The sequence below is a fragment of the Meles meles genome, chromosome 16 (assembly GCF_922984935.1).
Source record: "Meles meles chromosome 16, mMelMel3.1 paternal haplotype, whole genome shotgun sequence".
Taxonomy (NCBI): Eukaryota; Metazoa; Chordata; class Mammalia; order Carnivora; family Mustelidae; genus Meles; species Meles meles.
In genome coordinates this window covers 23367248-23388533 of record NC_060081.1, presented here as the reverse complement: position 1 = coordinate 23388533, position 21286 = coordinate 23367248, and the positions used below count along the sequence as shown (strand labels likewise).

Below are 21286 nucleotides of genomic sequence, written 5' to 3'. Positions count from 1 at the left end.
ACACACTTCACAGCACTCACCGTAGCACATACCCTCCCCAATGTCCGTCACCCAGCCACTCTATCAATCCCCCTCACCCCCCAGCAACCCTGTTTGTTTCCTAAGATTAAGAGTCTCTTAATCTTAGAAGAGTCTCCTTCCCGATCCGATCTTATTTCATTTTCCCCCTCCCTATCCCTCCACATTCCCCCACCCTGCCTCTCAAATTCCTCATGTCAGAGAGATCGTATGAGAATTGTCCTTCTCTGACTGACTTATTTCGCTCAGCATAATACTCTCTAGTTCCATCCACGTTGGTGCAAATGGCAAGATTTCGTTTCTTTTGATTCCTGCTAGATATTCTTAAACTGAGAGATCCCCCAAGAGTGTGGAGGTGAAGGGTGTCTGTCGCCTCATGTAGGGAATGGTCGTCAGTCCTGTCAGGTCAGCTCCCCTTTGGTGCCAGAGGAGGTGAGGTCAGGTGAGGTAGGAGATGGTGGAGCAGGGAGACCCTCCGTCATCAGACTGGCATAGGCTTTGGTGCCAGAAGCTGCCTCTCCCCGTGTCTGCGAGAGTTCCCCTGACTGAGATGGGGAGGACTCAGCCCAGGGAAAAGGAGCCAGGAGGGGCTGCTTCAGCAGAGTCATAGCTCCAAGGTGTGGGCTCTTTCTGCCACCTGCATGCAACCTCGGGGCTATAAGATCCTCACTGTGCAAAAGCTCCTGGGAGTCTGAAGTTGACGGCCTAACAGAACCAAGCAGGAGACACGCCTGGAACGTTGCTGGAGGCTGAGGTAACCGAGGATCTCCTAGTAGCTCCACAGGACAGCCTGCTTCACTTCATGCCTTGGAGAACTCCTGTCACTCTGTCTGACTAATCTTCATTTCCACAGCAAGTCTCAAAAAGGTTATCCTGCTCTTAGCCGTTCTCTCCCTGACTTGACATCACCCCTTCTGCCACGTGGCTGATGTACCCATAAAACAAAGGATCTGGAAAGGGCCCGATGGGCTTTGTGGGAGGAAAGCCAGCCTGGGTTTTGCCTCTGAGGCTGCTTCAAAGGAAGGGTCACACCAGGTGGCAGGTGGCCGTAGCGGGTGCACGCAGGGACGGCACTAGGCCTTCTTTGCAGTGGGCTTGGGGGCAGGTTGGGGGAGCTCTTCCCTCAATCCAGGAGCACTGGCAGCTGCAGACTGTCAAAATTGGGTCTGTCCCCCTGCCCAGCACAACATCTAGTGCCCTCCCCTTGTTCATGCCGAGTAGCCCTCCACCTTCCATAGCAAGAAGGATGCGCAGGCACAGAGAACCTCTCTTAGAAGTCACTGAAGACTGTCAGAGCACATTGTTTTCCCAGTGCTACAGACGGTATGTAAACCCATCACCTAGCAGAGCACAATGATCCTTTTATGTTACCTTCGGTCTGCAGATACGTTTTACACAGATTTGTGTGTGTGCGCATTCTGTTTTTACCGTATTGTATCCCATTTCCCCATAATCCTGCAAGGTCTTAGTTCACCATTTTTAACTTGCTATAAATGGGCTATAATTTGTCGGACCATTCTCTTAATGTACAATGCACCCGTTACTTCTGTTTGTTGGCCAAAATAGACAGCAATGGGGGAACATCTGGAAGTTATAAGTATATAGCTTTTAGTTTCTTTGTAATTATTGACTTAGAGGGAATCCCAGAGTTAAAGGATGTGACTCTTTTTTGTGGTGTTTGCTATCATTAGAGGATTGTTTCTGGAAATGTTGCATCACATTGCATATGTATAATACGGATAATTCCACTTTAAAACAAACTTGTTTACTAGGTATTCAGTGGTGGGTCAGTGGTATGTCAAGACTGCTCTTTGCATTTTAAAAATTCCCACTAAGAGCGAGTGTTTTATAATTCCTCTAAGTTTTATGTTCATGTCATTTACACAGGTGTCTCTAGGGATCTTGATGGATATATTTGGATTCATTGGTACTTATATCTCTGTGGTATTCTTGCCATTTAACATGAAACTAATGGGGAGGAATGAGACAAATCCAGATTGTGGAACATTCTGTAAGACGGCATCCTTGACTCTTCATAAATGTATCATAAAAAGGAAATAAGAAAGCTGTTCTAGATTGAAAAGGCTAAGGAGGTGTGGCAACTAAAGGCAAAGCAAGAGCTCTAAGTAACTTCTGAAAAAAAAATTTTAATTAATTTACTTATTTGAAAGAGGATGAAAGAGATAGCCTGAGAAGGGGAGGGTCAGAGGGAGAAGCAGACTCCCCGCTGAGCAGGGAGCCCAATGTGGGACTGTATCCCGGGACTCCAGGATCATGACCTGAGCCAAAGGCAGTCGTTTAACCAACTGAGCCACCCAGGTGCCCCGCTTCTGAAAAATTTTAAAGCCACAATTTATAAAGGGCATTTTGGGGACAGTTGGAAAAATTTGAATATGAACCATATATTAGATAATGTCATATTAGTCTTAAGTTTCTTGACTCTGATAACTTTGGTTATTAGGAGAATGCTTTTGTTCTTAGGAGATGAAAGCTGATATATTTTGGGGTAAGGTGTTACTGTGCTTGCAACCTTCAAATGGTTTCATCAAACTATGTTTGCATCATATTTTATATTATATATTAATAGTATAATTATAACATGTTACAGTATTATATTGTAATTATAAAATACAGTTATGTTCATGATGTAAATATATGTAATAATACACTATTATCTATATTATATAAATACAGAAATTATAGAAGTTATTCACAGCATATTTCATAGATATTGATTTTTATATCCACATCTGTATTCATTTATAAGTCTGTCACATTCACGTCACATACTCACATGCACACACGTGCGTGATGCAGTACCCCATAGGAACCGTATTTTAATCGAGATCCTCGACAGCAGCAGGAAATGCTGATGGGATCTGTTTCTGCTGGTGACTCCAGTCCCCAACAGGGAGGTTCTGTGGGGCTGGGGAGTGCTGGGGCTCCTCTCAGGATCTAGGCATGTGGGTGACAGGCACAAAGACTCTCTGGCTAGACCCTTGGCTCCCCTGTCCAGAGGAATGGGTGATGGGATGATTTTCAGCAACGGGGGGCCCCATCCCCTTTCTCCTCTTGCCTTTCCTGCTGCTTGGCACATGGAGGGTGGGGAGGTCCCCATGGAGGGGGCATGAGGTTTACCTGTGTTTCCCTCTCCTCTAGCCTTCTGTTTCCCCACATCGTTGATGTCGAATCTCTTACCAGGCAGTGCCCCTGTGCTCCGGAGCAGGAATTACAGAACCTTTGGGGAAATTCAGTCAGACAGTCAGACCCCACTTAAGGGGAGTTCTCTTGGCTCTCTGTCTAACCTCCTCCCAGGACCCTCCTCTCACCCGCTACCAGTAGCAAGCAGCTTCTCTCCAGGCGTGAGTGCATGCAACCGGGAGGTCTTTATAAGCCAGTTACATTAACAGGTTGCTATGTTAACGTATTAAATCAAAGTAAACAGAGTTTAGACCTTCAATTTGGTTGCTGGTCATTTCTGTAAAAAGTTGAGAAATGAGACCCTTGGGGACACCCGTAACCCTGTTCTAGCTGGGCTCCCTTGAGAAAACTAGATAGGACTCCTCAGCAGTTTCACAGAAAATATAACTTCCCAGGATCAAATGACTGGTAAATTTGAGAGATTTGCAAACCAAGTTGCACCTTAAACGCATGAGGGGCTGACTTACTGTTTCAATGTGACCCATGGTGAATCTGGTAAAGGCAGTTGGTGAATGCTTGTCCTCTGGTCTCAGCTGCCCAGGCGTGGGGATTGGAGTTTGGATTTTTGTAGATCAGGTTTGTAGTAAGGAAGTGCTAGTGAATATTTTTTTTAATTACCGTATTTTTTTCTGCTTCTAAATGTGGTAGAATATTCTGGATATAGTGAAAAGTAGGCAGCAGAAATAGAAGTCACCTGTCACTGGACAATTGTGTGTTGACGGCCAGATTTCTGTGTGTGTGTACATGTCTCTATATTAAAGCAGAGCTGGGACGTTCCCATGAGAATCTGATCAGCTGGGCCTTTGTCCCTAGGTTGTGGCAGGGTAGAAGGTGGGATTTGCATACTCCATCTCTTTCCAGGTCTACCTTTTGGAATATAAAAAGCACCCGTTCAAAAGGGGTCCCAGGCTGGCTGGGCATGGGGAAACAGAGGGGTGTTTAGGTCATCAGGGTCTGTGCTGGGGATCAGCAGCTCTGTCTTCTTGGAGGCTTCTTCCCCCTAAAAACCACCACTGGGCATGTGCTCCCCATTCTTGCCTTTCTCTTCCTCTAGTGCTGTGTCCCTCCACCCCTGCCCAGTCCCCACTGACAGACACTCCCCTCAGATCCTCCAGCTATTGGGCTCACGCAGGTGCCTTTCTCACCCCAAGACTGACACTGTCATGGTGGTATGTCAGGTGTGGGGGATACTTGGGATGGGGGAGGCACGGAGCCTTCCCAGTGCATTTTAAGCTGTGCCGTGCGGGCGACATTCCCGGGCCAGCACTAGTGCTGGGAACCAGGCGCCTCCCCTGCCCTCGGAGAAGCCAGAGGCCACTCGACTCTTGCATTGTAAGAGCCCCTCATTGAGCACTTTGGGACCTTGCTGTCGGGATGGTAGGCTGTCGCCCAGAGTGGCATGTGGACAGTGTTAACACTGGCTTCTCCCCCACTCTCTGTGTTAGAATCTGGGCTCCACCACTTAGTAGCTGTGCTAACAGAAACTGGTTATATAAACTTTCTATTCCTCAATTTGCACACCTATGAAGTGTGGATATGATCAGTTTCCTTTAAGAAGGGCTGCTGTGAGGGTTCAGTGAGCACCTGACGCAGAGGAAGCCCTCAGTTAGCATTAAGTGTGACTCTCGTATTGGTCTGCTTGGGCCGCCGGAACAAAATGCCGTAGATCGAGCGGTTCCAGCAACAGAAATTTCTTGCTCCTAGTTCTGGAGACTGAAAGTCTGAGATCAAGGTGTCAGCACGGTTGGGTGAGCGCCCCCCTTCCTGCCTTGTAGACATCCATCTTCTCTCCAGGTCCTTGTGAGATAGTGAGTGAGCTTAGGTCACATCCTCTTAAGAGCATTCGCCCCATCCTGGGAACCTCACTGTCGTGACTGGGTCACACTGGCAGGTGGCACATCAACGTGTGAATGGGAGAGAGGGGCACAATCATTCAGACCATAACAAGCACTGAGGTCGTTTATTAGCACCCTTGCAGGACTCTCTGAGGCTTGGGGCAACCTCTGATGTGGACCCAAGGGAGAAGTGAGGACAGTCCTTTTGTCTTCAGTGAGGTCGTAAAGCCGTGGTGGTAGGTCTGAGACTTCTGGAAAACTGCTTTCCCAGTGTTAGGTTTCTGTCTCCTTTTGACCTTCAGGAAAAGGTTCTTGGTTGTCCTAGTCCGGAAGAAGGGGAAGGAAGAAAAGTCCAGTTTCTCTGAGCCAGCAAGCTGGGTGCAGATTCCACAGTGCCCTTGGTGTCAGCACTGTACCCGGTTTCCAGAGGGCTAGGCCCTTAGAGGCTCCAGGCAAGGACTCATTGGCTGGCTAAGGCCCAGCTGCCAAGAAGCTGTGATAAAACGTGAACCTTGAGCCTTTTGGTCCCACACCCTTGCAATGCGCAGCTCTGCTTCCCTGCGGGGAATGGAGAAGCCACACCAGGGGCAGGACTGGGATCTGGATGAATTCGAGGGTGCCGCTGGTACGGGAAGCAGTGGCCCACTCTGGGCCTTCCTGTCTCTCATGGTGCGCCCTCGCTGGGATTGAGCGGCGAGGCTGACCCGGAGTCCCTCAGCCCGTGGATACTCCTGCCCATGCTGCTCCCACTCCCGGCGCTGAGAGTGGGGTAGGAGGTCTCTTCCCAGGTGTGCTAACCCTGACTGTGTTTTCTTCTCTGCTCTTGTCCTTCCCCAGCCCCTAAAGACAATGAAGAGCGCGTGTTCAGGGAGCGCATGCGGCCCAGGAAGCGGCAGGGGGCTGTCAGGCGCAGGGTCCACCAGGTCAACGGCCACAAGTTCATGGCTACGTACCTTCGGCAGCCCACCTACTGCTCCCACTGCAGAGATTTTATCTGGTAAGGCCCTCTCTCCCAGGAACCTCTAGTGAGGCCTTCCCTGAGGTGAGACATGGGGGAGGGGGTTGTAGGAGAAGAGAAACTTTATTTTTAAAGTGCTTATGGGCTTTATTTCTTCTTCATTTGATTGCAGAAGACTTTTCTGGAAGGCTCAGTGAGTCTTTAGTACCTGGGGGGTAACTGGGAAGAATGGTGACTTTATGCTTAGGATCGATTCATATATCATGTTTAACGAGTTAAGATTTTATAACCAATAGTGATATGTTGTGATGTATTTTTTAAGGGAGTTCTTATATTTTAGAGACACAAGCTTAATTATTTAGAAATGAAATAATGTGATGTCTGGGATTTGTTTAAAAATGATCTGGAAGGAGGGCAGAGGGGCTAGGGGTAGAGATGAAATAAGACCAGCTGTGCATTAATCATTGTTAGAGCTGGTTATAGGTCCCTTACATTTATCTCTTTATTTTTGTATATATCTGAATTTTCCCATGACAAAGCTTAAAAAATACTTGATTGCCAGTATCTGTAATTCAAAGCAGTTCTTAATAACTTTTATAACAGTGGTACTACTAAGATGCCCAGATTTCAGAGGATTGAGAGAGCAGCATTGGCTGGAGTGCTCAGGGAAGGCTTCCTGGAAGAGGTGGCATTTCTTCTTTCACGATGACTAGGATTTTGATAGGCAAAGACAGGTCAGTTTAGGCCTTTTTGGGAGATGGAGAAGGATAAGGAGCACTGGCCTTGGGTATTGGTGGGGGAATCTTAATGAATGCCTACCATGTGCCAAGTCTTTTCTTAGGCCCTGAGAATATCTAATTAAATCATTCTAGTGTCCTAGAAGCTATGTATTATTAAAGCCACTCCTCTAACAACATTACTGAGACTCAGAAAGGAAAACAAGACTAGTGTGACGTCCTCCAGCTGGGAGGTGTCAGAGACCCACTTCCACCCCTGGTGAGCCCAGCAGAAAGCTGTTCCTGACCTCCCACCAGCCTTCATGGCAACCTCTCTGAGCTCTCGAACTTTGCCAACACACTTGGATCCTGTGGGGGAGAATAATGAGGCCAATCTGCCACACAAACCAAGCGAAGGATCATTTGAATTAGGCTTTGAATTGCCAAGGTGTGCAGGAGTGGCTTGTCTTGTCCTTGTGGTTTTCCAGAACTAGTCACTGAGGTTGGCATGGACATCTGTGGCGGTCCAGCTCAGAGCACCCTCAGGCTGTTGGCCTGATGTGTCCCATCACAGAAACGTCTCACCCCCGTCACTGCTTCCACCCTCTGACCTCTGTTTTCTGTATTTCCATTATGAGTTGTGTGTTTGGAGGGAGTGTGTTGTGGAAGCTGAGATGTGTGGATTTAGGTCTCCTCTCAGCGCATGGCGAACACCACTGGGTTCTAGGCTTTCCAAGGTGCGGCTCCCACTGGGCTGGAAATGGCAGATTGACCCTTGGCCAGTTGGTGATGTCACTGAGGACAGGGCCCAGGCCAGATTGGTTGGATTGTTCTGTGTCCATGCTGACCCTAACCCTGCCCCAGGGGAGCTGACACCTGCCAGGGAAGGAACCTCTGCCATTGCCCTTGACCAATGCCCCTAGCCCTGGCCACAGACTGACCTAGAACCCTTGACTGCTTCTGGAGTGCCCAGGGAATATGCCTGTAAACTAGAGCCCTCCTACGTGATTACCTGCCATGTTCGACTGATCAAGACCTGCCTTGAGCGAGCAGAGTCTTTGTGGCATTCCAGAACACTGATGGTCCCATTGGAATGGCTGTTGGTCTAGGAAACCAAGCCCTGACACTGACCAGGCTTTGTACCCTTTCCAAGCACTGGCTCTAACCTCTGTTGCCTCCGAAGGAGTTTTTGTGGGTTTTTTTGTTTGTTTTTGTTTTTGTTTTTGGTTTTTTTTTGGATTTTGTTTGTTTACTTAGAAGGAGCGGGAGAGGAAGAGGGAGAAGCAGGCCCTGTGATGAGCAGGGCTCAATCCCAGGACTGCCAGATGGCGACGTGAGCAGAAGGCAGAGGCCTAACCAATTGAGCTGCCCAGGCGCCCTGAAGGAGTCACTTTAAGGCGCTCTGCAAGAGGATTTGAAATCCCGCTGCTATCTGGATTCTAGTCTACTTGGTGCTTCGTGGCTGGTGGCCAGAAGGGGGTGGCTTTGTGTGGTTTTTGACCTACTAAAATTTATTAAAAGGTTGTATTCTTCTTTTCAGGGGTGTCATAGGAAAGCAGGGATACCAATGTCAAGGTAAGAGGCATTGTAGGAACTAAATGCTTGGGGGCCCCCTGGTCTGTCCAGATCAGCGACACTCCTAGGACACACGCGCTGGATTTGATGACATTTAGAGGCTCCATGGGGTTTGCATGCTCCTGCTCCCTCTCCGAGAAGCAAGACCTTGCTTTCTTTTGTCCCTGCCTGGACATGGCTCCTGTATCCCATATATGGGGTGTAGAGGTATGGAAGTACCTGTGGGTACCTGTCTCCAGCTGTCCCCAGGGTCTCTGCTCCTTTCCCAGTAAGATGCAAGGCCCCGCCCTGCCCTGATCTGGGCTCCGTGTACTCTGTCAGTCCTCTCCCTCTCTTGCTCCCTGAAGAAGTTCCCTCACCTGCTCGATTCACTCCTATCACTCAGTGATCCTTGCTGATTCTCTCTCTTTCCCGCACCCTTTTTTTTTTTTTTTTTGGTCTCTACTGTGGAATCATTAGCTCTTCAATGTTTAAGACTCCCTTGAAATTATTGCGGTTTGTTTGTTTTCAGTTCTTTGACTAAAATGCAAGGTCAGGTTTTTCAGGATTGGAGGGTGGATGGGTTTTCTCTGTGGTTAGAGCTGGGAGACCATTCCGTCTCCTCACCCAGCCACTGGTTGACTGGGGCTCACCCCAGGGTACCTGAGCAAGTTCTGTCCTACACGGCCATGTCCTTGAGGTAATGTGTGCAAATAGCTTCTTACCTCTTTGGCCGCCTCAGCTCACACTGTCCCAGGATGCGGAAGACCGGGCTGTTGGCCACTGTAAAATTAAACAAAAATGTTTAAGAACTCCTGTGCCCTAAAAGACCCATTCTCCTGCAGCAGTGCTCCCCGTCACACCTGCCAGCCCTGGCGTGGTGTGGACTGGGGCATAGGACTGCTCCGGTGCCTTTAACAGAAGGAAACTGTTCCCTGACCTTGGCATATAGAAGTGGGGAAATCAATTGGTACTTCCGTATCTAGAGAAGACTTCTGAGGCCCTCTGGGCGTAAGTGGTGCGTTCTTCTCCAGAGCTTTCAGGCAATCCTAATGGCACGGATGACACAGTGTTCCTCAATGACTCAGCCTGCCGGGCTTCAGCCAGGGTCTTTCTTTAGGACTCGGGCACAGGAGGGGCGTGGCTCCCAGCGTCCCTCCATGGAGACCAGAATCTTGGGGTGGAAGCTTTCTACCCCCACTTGTCGCTCAGCCTTCCCATTTTTGCTGTTTGCAGTTTGCACTTGCGTGGTCCACAAGCGATGCCATGAGCTCATAATTACGAAGTGTGCTGGACTAAAGAAACAGGAAACTCCCGACGAGGTAACTATTTATAACATTGAAATTTGGGGCTTTCTTTACTGCCACTCCTCCCCTCCACTGCCCCCTCAGTGGTTCCTGAGAAACTCCTTATCTGTCTGAGATCCCCTGGCTTTCTCCACTGTGTCGATCAGAGTTGAGGGAGTTGTCCACAGCCTTCCAGCGGGAGGCACGGTCTACAGAATGACTGTGGCTCAGAGTCCGGGTCATGTCCGTGGCTATTAGGGCAAGAGCCGCGCGATCCCAGAGCTAGAGCCTGCGAGGGATATGTGAATTGCTTTATGTCCTTATCTCCTCGGAACAGTGACGTCGCTAAGTGACCTGTCACTGGCTCCACACCGCTCATAAACAGGGAGAGAGACATGACACACAAGCGGGAACCTTGTCTTTATGAGGTGATGGGGGGAACGGAGAGGAATTAGCAAACCCAAGAAACCCTTAAGAGGTGGGAATAACCACAGTAATAATACCAGTCGACCTTCACGGCGTACTTACCGTGTGTTGATTTGAGTACTTCGTCATACAGTATTTAATCTCAAAACGGCCTTAATAAGAGCTATGCGATTATCTTCATTTTGCAACAGGGAGAGTGGAAGAAGCACAGAAAGGTCATGTTAGCTTGCCCTAGATCACACAGATAGTACGAGAAGGAGCCACGTTCACACCCAGGCAGTCTGTTCCATGGAGTCTGAGCCCTTGACCGCTGGACTTCATTGTCTCTTAATCTTCTAACCTAGTATCAGGTTGACTCTTCGGGAAGTTGCTGGGGGTAAGGAAGTGAGAATTCAACAGTGAGGGTGGGTTTCTCCTAACTGAGTGACTGGAAGGAGAGTGTGAGTGTGGGTGTGGGTGTGAGGGTGGATGTTACCTGTATTCATAGCAGTGGATTTCAAAGGCCTGCTTTTAATTCTTGGTGAAATAGATAAGTACTGGATAATCATAGGGCATGAGAACTGGGGGTCAAAGAGATGCTAGGTAAGTTTATAATCAGGTGGACTTATAATTTGGCTTCCAAAAAGAAAAACTTACAGGACCACTGCTACTAAAAAATAATTCATCTGAATGGTATCTTGGCATCAGAAACATTTCCTATCTGTTACCTCCTTTCGCTTTCACACAGTCTCTGGAAAGCAGTCGGGGCATGGCCTGGATGGCCTGCCCTTCCATGTCCCTGAAGGGCAGGCAGCCCAGGGCACCAAAGTATTTGTGGGGGCTCTGCCGTCAGGGTGGAAAGTAAGGTTCTTACCACCTGGGCCTCCTGGGCCTGCGGCAGGGTTGAGACCCAAGTACACAGTCACGCTTGTTACTTGGACACGTGAAGGAAAGGCAGGTGGCTGGTTTGCTGTCGGTCTCCCTTCTGTCCTGTGGACATCCTCTGCGTACTTCCTGCTCTCTGCCAGACGCTGTGCCATGTGCCACTGAGCAAAGAGGAACACATGAGCCCTTCCCTCCAGAACCCCCTGGGTTTCTTCCCCTGCGAGCCCTTACAGGTTTCTACAGCTCTGCCGCACCTCTTGGAGGGAAACGTCCCAGAGGAGTCCATGCCTTGTGGGTTAGAGGGCTGAGCTGGGAGACACCCCTTTGCAGCTGAGTCTGTGACCGAGTCCTTTCTGGTTGTCCTTCCTGGCCCACGGGCAGCAAATCGATGTACCAGTGAAGTGTGTGCCCACACGCGGCATGTGTCCCAGGGGAGAGAAGTTGCCAAGGATTGAGGATGGGGGCTGTGGGTTTCTTTGCCTTATGGAGTTCTTGCCTGTCCCGGGGCTTACAGGGCCAGGCTCCTAGGGCATTGCTGCACCCCCCCAGGGGTGGGGGAAGATGGGGGAGCCCTCTGCTGGGGAGCCTAAGCCTCTCTCCCTGCTTAGTGCCTATGTGTTAGCACCGAGGACATGCCTCTCCTCGTGCTTCCAGGTGTGGGGACCGCCCAGGGCTCTCCGTTCCATCCCCTTCCTTTCTTCTTCACCTTCCAGTTCTGTCTTTCTCTTCTTCTCTCCCATGGCCTCTGCTTTGGTCTCACTTGCGCTGATTTCCGTCTTCACGGCAGAGCGGCGTGTGCACGTGTACCTATGTGCGCAGCTCTCGTGCTTGTTTTCACAGCCTCTGATTCTGTGGCTCTTGAGCATGCCCTGTCCTCCACCCACCATCCTCTGATACCTTAGCATCCTGGGTGCTCCCAGCAGAAGCTCCGAGTTCCTGGGTGCTCCTTCACCTCTTCACCTTTGTCTGTCACCTATATCTCTTTGTGAGCCTGTTCCTGGGGCCCCCAAGTCTGTTCTCAGTGTGGGTCCACCGTGTCTTCAGCATTTGCAGGAAAAGAGTGCCTGCAGTGATCTACGCCCTTCAGGGTGAGCAGGTGGACATAGAGGAGGAGACCAGAAAGGCTGACCATGCCAACGACCCCTCACTTCCGTGCGTCTTGTCCTCTGTGCCCCTCCCCCCACCCCCCTCAGCCCTGTGACGTTCGGTGGGACGGGGCTGCCATCCTTGTTTGCCAGATCAGGAATCTGAAGCCCCAAGAAGTCAGGAAACTTCCAAGACCTTACAGGTGGTTGGTGGCAGACCCAGGCCCACAGATCAGAATATACTGCCCCTACCCCCGGCCTTCCCCCTCCACCTTACTGCCTTCCCTTTTCTCCTTTTAAATAATCCTTAAGTGGCAGCACGCTGCTGAAAAGGCCTGGGCTCTGAATTCACACTCGTGGGCCTCAGATTCTGCCTCCACTGCTCATCAGCTTACTGGCGTGCTTCTTAGTCTCACGCGGCCTTAATTCCGCCACTGAAAACTTAGGCCGACAGGGGCGCCTGCCCCACGGGGTGCCGGTGAGGTGTAATGGCGGCTGTGGTGCCTGGCCTGTGGGCAGTCCCCATACCTCTGTACCCTTAGTGCGCACAGCTCTGGGTTAGCAGGCTTCACCGCAGCTACTGCCTGTCCTAACTGGAGACCTTCACTTTCCGCAGTCTTGAGAACACAGTGACATCCCGTGAACAGCCAAAATGTGAGGTGCGCACTGCGTGCCATGTGCCGTGAGAGATGGAAGCCCGCACTCCTGGGGGGACCTCACCAGGCTGTGGGCCTGGCCTCTCAAGGTCCCACAGAGAGGTGGGGAGTGAGCGAAGGGCCTCAGGATCAGAGGCCCCAGAAGGTTCTCTGCACCTGGTTTCTTGGGGCAGCTTTCTGAGGCAAGCTCCCACCTGCCCCATTTGGTGGCCAGGCCCTCTGGGAAAGCTGGCCTGTAGGAGCTCCAGCAGTAAGCAGGCCCCCCTGTGAGCGAGCTTGGCAGTAGTGACCCTGTGTTTTGCCATCCCTGCAGGTGGGCTCGCAGCGGTTCAGCGTCAACATGCCCCACAAGTTCGGGATCCACAACTACAAGGTCCCCACCTTCTGCGACCACTGTGGGTCCTTGCTCTGGGGCCTCCTACGGCAGGGTTTACAGTGCAAAGGTAAGGCGCCCTGGGCCATGCCCTCGCTTTACCCCCGCCCCTTCCATACTCCCATGTCCCTTCCATCTCCTCTTTTTTCGAAAATTCTTTGTGCTCAGAGCCCCTCAGGTAAGTTCCACGTTTGGCCAGAGGATGGAGCACAAGGCTTTGTTACGCTCTCATTACTCGTGGATTTGTTCAGCAATCTTTGTAGGGAGCAGCCAAGGAAACTCCACTGAGGGAATGCTAGGAGGAAGGTGTGCCTCCTCCGTCTTTAAGACCATGAGCAAGCTGGGGGAGGGGGAACAAGTTGAGTCTATAAAAGTGGAGAAATAATTAAAGGAAGAGATACACTGGAGCAGAAGGGAAGCATATTTCTGGAGTTAGGCCAGGAAATAAGGAATGGATATCCTTCTGTCACCATCCGTGGTTCCGAGCTTACCCTGGGAAGGAACCATGCTAGGACACCGTCGCATACGGCATCTTATTGATGCTGCACAGACCTGTTATGTATTTGATGTTATTCCCATGACCTTGAGTCTCAGAGACTAAATGACTTGTTCACGTCACACGGCTTAGTAGCAGGAATAAGGTTTGAACCTTGACTCTTGAGTCTCAAGTTCATTCCTGTTTCCTGTTGTCCTGCTCGTGAATTGCCTTCGGCTCCAATGAGATGGGAAACAGCATGTGATCAGAGGGGAAGGTGGGAACATGCTCTGGGGGCCTGGATGGAGTGCCCGGTTCCATGAGCTGGCCCAGCAGGCACAAGGAGTGTGAACGCCCGTACTCTCCATGGAGCTGTCCAGCTGTTGGGCGTTCTCGCTGAAATTCAGGCAGAGGTCTACACTGAGTGTTCAGACTTGGGATTTATCCATGTCATAGATAGTGCTTGAAGCTGTAAAGTTCATGTCCTCCCCAGAAGTGCCTTGAGTGTGAGAAGAAAAGCTAACACCCTGAGGTCTGGGGGAGGAAGGGGACCGGCATCAAGGCCAAGCCTGCACACAAGGCGGGAGGATCTCAGGAAAAGTCTTGAGGGATGGCATCGTGGAAGCCAAAGGAGTAGAGAGTATTTTAAAAAATGTTTAAGGGAAGTGGTAAGTGGTGCCAGATGCTTCCAAGAGGTCACTGAAACTAAGAAGTGGAATGCGGGGTCGGATGTAACTATTAGGAGGTGACTCGCGACCTTAACAGGAGCTGTCTGGGTGGGATGGAAACCCAGCTGCGGAGGCTGAAGCCAGATGGAAGACAAGCGTTCTCTCTGAATGCTTCCTGTAATGAGGGAGAAGACCGTGGAAAAGGAGACATTAGTGAGCCAGGACGGGGAGGGGTGGACCTGGGCAAGAAAGATGAATACCCGGTCCTCCCAGCTTGACGGAAAGCCCCGAGACCAGGTCTAGATGCCGATACAGTTCTTGGCATCGGGGACAGGAGGTGAGGGGACAAGAGGATCCTTTAGGTTCTGAATCGTTAAGGGCATTCATTGCAAGGAGAGTTCCCTGGTCTTCGAAACAGGGAGATCCCTTTTGGAGTCAAGGTAAGAAGTGGGTGCGGGTGGTGTGAGAAGGGGGGTGAAGTTTGGAAGTGGCTGTGTGTGGGTCTGAGGGCACCCTGATGTGGGACTAGGACGGGGTGCTGGCTGTGGACACATTGCTGTCCTAGGTGAGCTGCCCATTCAGACCTCCCTGTCCCGTCTTCTGGGGAAGGGAACCTGACACAAAGAAGCAGGGCTCACCTGAAATCCTTTTTGATGCTAAGTGACTTTAAAACAACGGAAGAGGAGGAAGTAAGAGTGGGGTTAGGGGAGGAGTGAGGAGCGCTGCATCTGGGGAAGGTTGAGAGGGGCTGCGGAAAGCACAAAGCCTGCTTTGGCTGGGACTCTGATGTGGCCATGTCTGGTATTCAGTAACTGTGTTAATGATTGATCTATCTAGGGAATCTAAAGGAAGGTACTGTCATCTCAGAAATACTGACATTTTTAGAAAGTCGCCCAGGCGCCTGGATGTTGCCACCAGGGCCCTGGGGTCCCTGGATGACTCTGGAAGAAGGCAGGGCCCAGGGATATGTCTTTAGCTGTTTTTGGCAGGCAACGCTCACAAGTCTGCTCGAGCCAAGGCAGGGGAGAGCCAGGCTACCTGTTCCCAGGAGCCCAGGGCAGCGGGAAGGAAGCAAGCCCCACAGACCATGAGGCTGTTTGGAACGCAGGGTCCCCAGCACACATTGGCAGACCTCCCCTCTCCTGTTCCTCCGTTACCTTGATGGGCTTGTTTCCCCTTGCTCCTTTCCTCACCCCGCTCACTCTTCCCCGCCCCTCAATCAACGCAGACTGTTTTGTTTTGTTTTTTTTTTAGAGCAGCTTTAGATCCTACAACAAAATGGAGAGAAATATGTGGACATTTCCCATCTACCCCCTCCACCCCGTCCCCATGTGCACACAGCCCCCCCCCCCCACTGCCGTGTCCCCCACCGAGGGGTCCGTGTGTTTCAGTTGCTGAACCTACATTGCTAAATCATTACCTGGTGTCCCCAGTACACACTGGGGTTCACTCTTGAACATTGGACGTTCGGGGGGTTTGGACAGCTGTGTGAGGACAGGAGTCCTCCCTCATCCTACAGAGTGCTCCCCTGCCTCAGGTCCACCATGTTGTCTTCTCTCTTTGGATCCCTTCTCAGCCTCACATCTTTTTGTCCCTGTAGCCCTCATACCCTGTGGAGAGGGGGATATCAGAAGAGGCCAGGGCGGTGTCCCCCTCACCTGGTTCTGAGTCTGCTTCTGCTGCTGTGATTGCTAAGAAACAACCCAAGGATTAGAGAGCAGCCCAGGGTCCTGAAGCATCACGGGATGTTGGTGCTCCCCGCACCCCAAGGACTCTGATCTGTGCTCTGCACCCCCTCCAGCTCCAGAACCCTCCATCAGCTTCCCACCTTTGCGGGGTCATGCTGCCTTGCTTCCCTAGGCCGGGGCCCCTCCCCTGGTCCATGGCTTCTGCTTTGTTGCCCATCCCATTCCTGGAAATAGGGTCACATGTGGTCAGTAGAACAGTTTTCTTGAGAGCTTGGGTCTATAGGGAAGGATCCACAAGTGTCTTGGTCACTCCCTCTGGGTTTGGGGGTTGTGCCCATACTCCTCTGAGAACCATCCTTCTGTGGACCAGGTAGGAGGTACAGAATCACCCTGTTGTACAGGAGGGAGGTGGAGAACTGGAGAGACTGGACCATGTGCAAAAGGGGGTTACAGCTAGGGGCCTGTGGGGACCCACCTGGGCCCTCTGGGCTGCCACCTCCCTGCCACCCCACAGTCCAGAGGCACCAGGCCCTGGGAGAATGCACACAGACCGTCGTTGCATAACCGAGCCCCTTGGTCAAGGGTAGAACAACACCGGCCCTGACTGAGCAGACAAAATATCTCCTTCCTGTCTTTTTTCTTGGGGTTTAAGTACCTGTCGAGTCTGAGTCTCTCTCCAGACTCGTTTGTGGGTCTGCCTGAGCGCCCCAAACAATGTTAGACCAGAAACTAGAAACTGACTTCAAACCTTCAGATAGTAGCCTCCATCACTAAGGCCCTGAGGCATTTGTATCCTGTTTTTCACTCAACCTGACCTCACCTGCACCGTGAACCTTCTTAGGCACCCCCCACTTTTTTTTGGTTTAACTGATCGCATATACTTATTCTTAATTGTGCGCAGCACACTGGACTTCTCTAGGCCATTTTGCACTCGTGTTTTATTTTTCTATTGACACATGGAGTCAGTCCCCCTGGGGGGAAGGACACCTGAGACCTTGTGATTTTTGTTTTCTTCTCTAAAGAAGGTGAGTGATTCTCCTTGCCTTATAGCACAGCTCCCCTTTCTCTTCTGCCCATGATCCCACACTCACATCTCCAGCCCCGCTGCAATGAAGTCCTCAGCACCAGGGGGCGAGTTAGCAGAAAGCCGGGGCTCTCTACACAGCTCCCAGTGTGCCCTGCAGGGGCCTGTGGAAACCCTGTTTGTTTCTTGTCCCTGTGTGAGGCGGGCCTGGGGAAGGTTCTGGCCTAGAGATTCCCGAAGAAGCCCCTTCTTGGCCCCCCGCCTTTCTTTGAGAGCCCGTTTCAATACTGCTGTGATCTGAGGCTGCTTTCATGCAATGAGGGCTCAGAGTATCACTTGCTCTCCAAGAAGGGATGAGGAAGGGGTTGTTTTGTTGGAGGACCAATGACTTTTGGGGATTTGTGGTCCATCAAGATAACAGGGTAAGTGTCTAGGAAGATGTTTTGGTCCTGACTGCATTATTGCCTTGTTGGGCAGTGGTAGGGAAGTCACACTAACTTCCTTCTAACCTCCTGGGCTTTCTTCTAAGCTCAGCTGCCCTCCTGTCTTCTGAGAACTATAATGAAAATGAAACTCCCTTCTTTCCTCCCTTCCTCCTTTCTCCTTCTGTCCCTCCCTCCCTTCCTCCTTCCTTCCTCACACCTTCCCTCCCTCCCTCCTCACACCTTCCCTCCCTCCCTCCTTTTTACCTTCCTCCCTCCTTTCCTGCCTTCTTCCTTTTTCCCTCTTCTCCCTTCTTCCCTCTCTCCTTCTCTCCCTCCTTTTCTGCTTTCTTCCACCTTCCCTTCCTTCCTCCCTCTTTCCTTTGCTTTCCTTCTTCCTCTCTCCCTCCCACCCTTCTTCCTTGCTTCCTTCTTCCTTTTTAAAAAAAAGTGTTTTGGATATTTAAAAGACTTTAAACACAGAAAAAAGGATTTTTATTCTCATCATTTCTGAACGTGTTAGTCCTTAATTATTTTCCTAACAACTAGGCTCCTTGTCATAACTTCAGGTTTTGCTTGAGTTTTTAGAATGAAAAAAAACACACACACACACACACAAATTTCAAAAGAACAAAAAAGAAAAAAATTCTCGCCCTGAAAGATTCTAGCAAGGCTTAAGTATCTATTATATAATAGATGCTAAAGTCCTTCTTCATGTTCTCTTTCTACTTCCATCCCCAGACTTAGCTTCTATGGGTCCTCCCATGGCTGTTTTGTGTTTGTTTGCTTCATGGATATCTAAACTCAGTCGTTCGCTCACTCGCTCACTCACTGTCTCTGTGTTAAGGATCTGGTGCTGTATAACAGACTGTTCCAAAACCCAGTGGCTTAAACCCACCAGTGTTTTCTCAGAGTTTCTGTCTAGATGCAGTCCAGCTGAGTGCTTCTGGCTCGGGGTCTCTCACGAGCTTGTAGGCAGGCTGACAGCTGGGGCTCCAGACTCATCTGAAGCCTTGACCGGGAGAGGATCCCTTCCAGTCTTGCTTATGTGACTATTAGAGCCCCAGGTCCTTGCTGGCTGTTAGCTGGGCTGGACACATCCATTCCTTGCCACTTCGGCATCTGCCCAGGGCAGCTCACAATATGGCAACTGGCTTCCTTCAGAGCATGCGAACAAGAAAGTGAGCGAGGATGCTCAAAACAGAAGCCACAGTCTTTTGAGCCTAATGTCAAAAATGACATCCCAGCACTTTTGACGTTTTGTGTTCACGAGAACAGATGACTACACCTGGCACACACTCACTGGGGAAAAATGACATAAGGGAACAGATTCCAGGTGGAGGTCATTGGGAGCTGTCTTAGAAGCTGTCCATGCCCACCCTCCACACGCGTGCACACACACACACACACACTCGATTACCTCCTCTCTAAAGGCTACTCTGACCACACTTTTAACGACTCATCTCTTACCTTCCATCAGCTTCCTCTGCTTGCTTTTTCTTTTATATTATAAATTACTTCTCAATAAGTAACATTTCTTTCCACCCTTCAGAATACAAAGATCCATGATGGGTAGAGGGTTTTTTTCCACCCACTTTGCTCTCTGTTTCCCTAGCACCTATAACATGCCTGACATGTTGACTCTCAGTAAATACTTGTTAATTAAATCCTCTATGCATCACCATGAGTTTTAGATCCTCTATGCATTCACCATGAATCCACTTTTCCGCCAGTGTGACTTAGACTATTTCTGAGTCAGTATGTGTATGTCTACTTTAGTCTTTTTAGTGGCTGCTTAATATTCTACGTTACGAACATTCCACACGTGAATTCAGCATTGCCCTTTTGAGGGACACTGACTTGTTTCTGTATCCTCACTATTTTCTGCTGCTGCCCACACCCTTGTGCACGCATCCTCCTGCTTACATGTGAGTAGTTATGGAAGAAAGGCCCCTAGAAGTCCTGTAATAATGTTAAGCCTCAGTCTTTCTAAGGTTGAATCCCCCAAGGAGGTAATTACATATGGGGACTTCTGTTTGTTTTTAAATAAAGTCACATCAGCTGACTGCTTTCCCTTCTTTCGCCTTGGCACTGAATTTTACATGATTGGGAAATGCTTGCATAGAGAGTTTAGGATTTCAGACACATCGTACCTATTGGGGTCTAGTCCGAGAGTTGCCATTATGCTGCCTACGTTCAGCTGCTCTCCTCAGGGTTAGTATTCATTTAAAAGCTTGGCACCCTGCTTTGCACAAGGCATGGAGAACTTGGAGTTATAGCATTACTTTAACTTTCTAGAAACTTCCACTTGGGTGGTAAACATGAACAAGTTAAATAATAGATAGTAAGCCAAGCAGCCAGTCAGAAATAAGGGTGAGCAATTCATGGAAAAGAGAGGCCCTCAGGACTTGGGTGGTCAGGCCAGGCTTTGGAGAGAGAGGGGAGTTTTAGCTACACCATGAGGGAGGAGAAGGACCTGAACAGGAAGGAGGGCAAAAGGGAAGACATTTTAGGTAGGCAACCAGCTGTGCGTTGAGAGCATGAAAGGGCATGGGTGGCCCATGAGGGCATGGAAGGAAGAAGCAGCCCAGTGATCAGCACTGAAATGCCACAGTAGTCTGCTTGGTTGATTTGGATTCAGTGGCAGAAATACCTGGCGATGCCAGGGGCCATGCTCCCAAGTTTGGTGGAGGGTTCTTCCAGAGTTTTCATCTAAAGAATGCTGGGCAGTAGACAGTTGGCCAGTCAGTCTCTGGAAAGCTTTGAATGGTGGTTCTAGTGTAATCAGGACTCCCAGATCTCTGTCTGGTGATGTTTGGTACCCAGTGTGACCCCCCCAGGCAGTTCCCCTCTACCCCCCCTTCTTCATCTTCCTCCCGGGACCCTACAGCCTGTCACTCCTGCCAGCTTGTATGACACAGTTACACAGCTTCCCATTGACGATTGTTTGTCCTCCCTGTGAGCACAGCGTCGCCGACTGTAACCAGCCATGAAATCGAACCAATGCCTTGACTCATGCTCAAGGGCCAAGTCAGCCCAACATAAAGAGATTTCTGCCGGACACACAGGCCTGCCTCTCCTCAGGCATGGCTCTGTCATTGCTCTCAGAAGGTCATCTCCTTGCCTGGAAGAAATTCCCAACACTCTGACTGGCCTCAGCACAATCCTCGATCTTAGCTAGGGAAAGGGTATAGACTTGGCAATAAGAACTCTCCAAAGGCCGCTAGAATAGATGATAGGAAATGTAGGTCGTGTGCTGCAGCACCGTTCAGAACAGAGCAGGAGCTCAACAACCGTGAGTACCTGGGTGGTAGCAGAATCATGATTCTCCTAAAAACCCTGCTCGGTTTCTTCCCAGCGTGAATTGTCTAGGTGAAGCCACTGAAAATGAACATTCAAGGCAACCTGGACAGGAAAGCCTTCAAAAGCCAGTATTGGCAGCCCCGGGCTAATAGCCCTTCGCTTTGGTGTTCACCAGCAACAGTGGAGTGGGGAATTGGGGAAGGACAGTTTGGGTGGTTGGTTTGGCCCCCATTAACGTGAGCGAACATCCAGTTTCTTTAGGTTCTAGCCAGCACGCCCACTTTCTTTTCACTGGTCTTCAGCCTCTGGGCATCACCCCCCAGCCTTGGGGTGGGGGTGGGGCATTATGGCTGCCTGAATTACCTCCAGTTCCCCTTCCTCAGCCAGCTTTGTTCTCATGTTTCCAGATTTTTCAAAGAACTTTCAAAGTCACCGTCTTTTTTTTTAAATTTAACTTCAATCAGCCAACATACAGTACATCATTAGTTTCAGATGTAGTGTTCAACGATTCATCAGTTGTGTACAACACCCAGTGCTCATCACATCATGTGCCCTCCTTAATGCCCGTCACCCAGTGACCCCATCTCCCCACCCACCTCCCTTTCTGCAACCGTCAGTTTGTTTCCCGGAATTAAGAGTATCTCATGGTTTGGCTCCCTCTCTGATTTCTTCCCGTTCAGTTTTCACTGTCTCATGCCACCCATTTGAACTAACATATCTTTTTTTTTTTTTTT

At 50.1% G+C, this 21286-nt stretch overlaps 1 protein-coding gene across 3 annotated transcripts in view; it reads left to right on the top strand.

The window, feature by feature from the left end:
* Positions 1–21286, top strand: part of PRKCE (protein kinase C epsilon) — a 476978-nt gene that overhangs the window by 299782 nt on the left and 155910 nt on the right. For 2 of the 3 annotated variants that reach the window (XM_045981248.1, XM_045981249.1), the window contains exons 3-6: positions 5892–6051; positions 8269–8303; positions 9519–9604; positions 12913–13042. In XM_045981248.1, coding sequence (XP_045837204.1) covers positions 5892–6051; positions 8269–8303; positions 9519–9604; positions 12913–13042 — 411 coding nt within the window. Of the gene's footprint in view, positions 1–5583; positions 5680–5891; positions 6052–8268; positions 8304–9518; positions 9605–12912; positions 13043–21286 lie in introns of those variants that run through there. The other variant, XM_045981250.1, reaches the window with a different exon arrangement.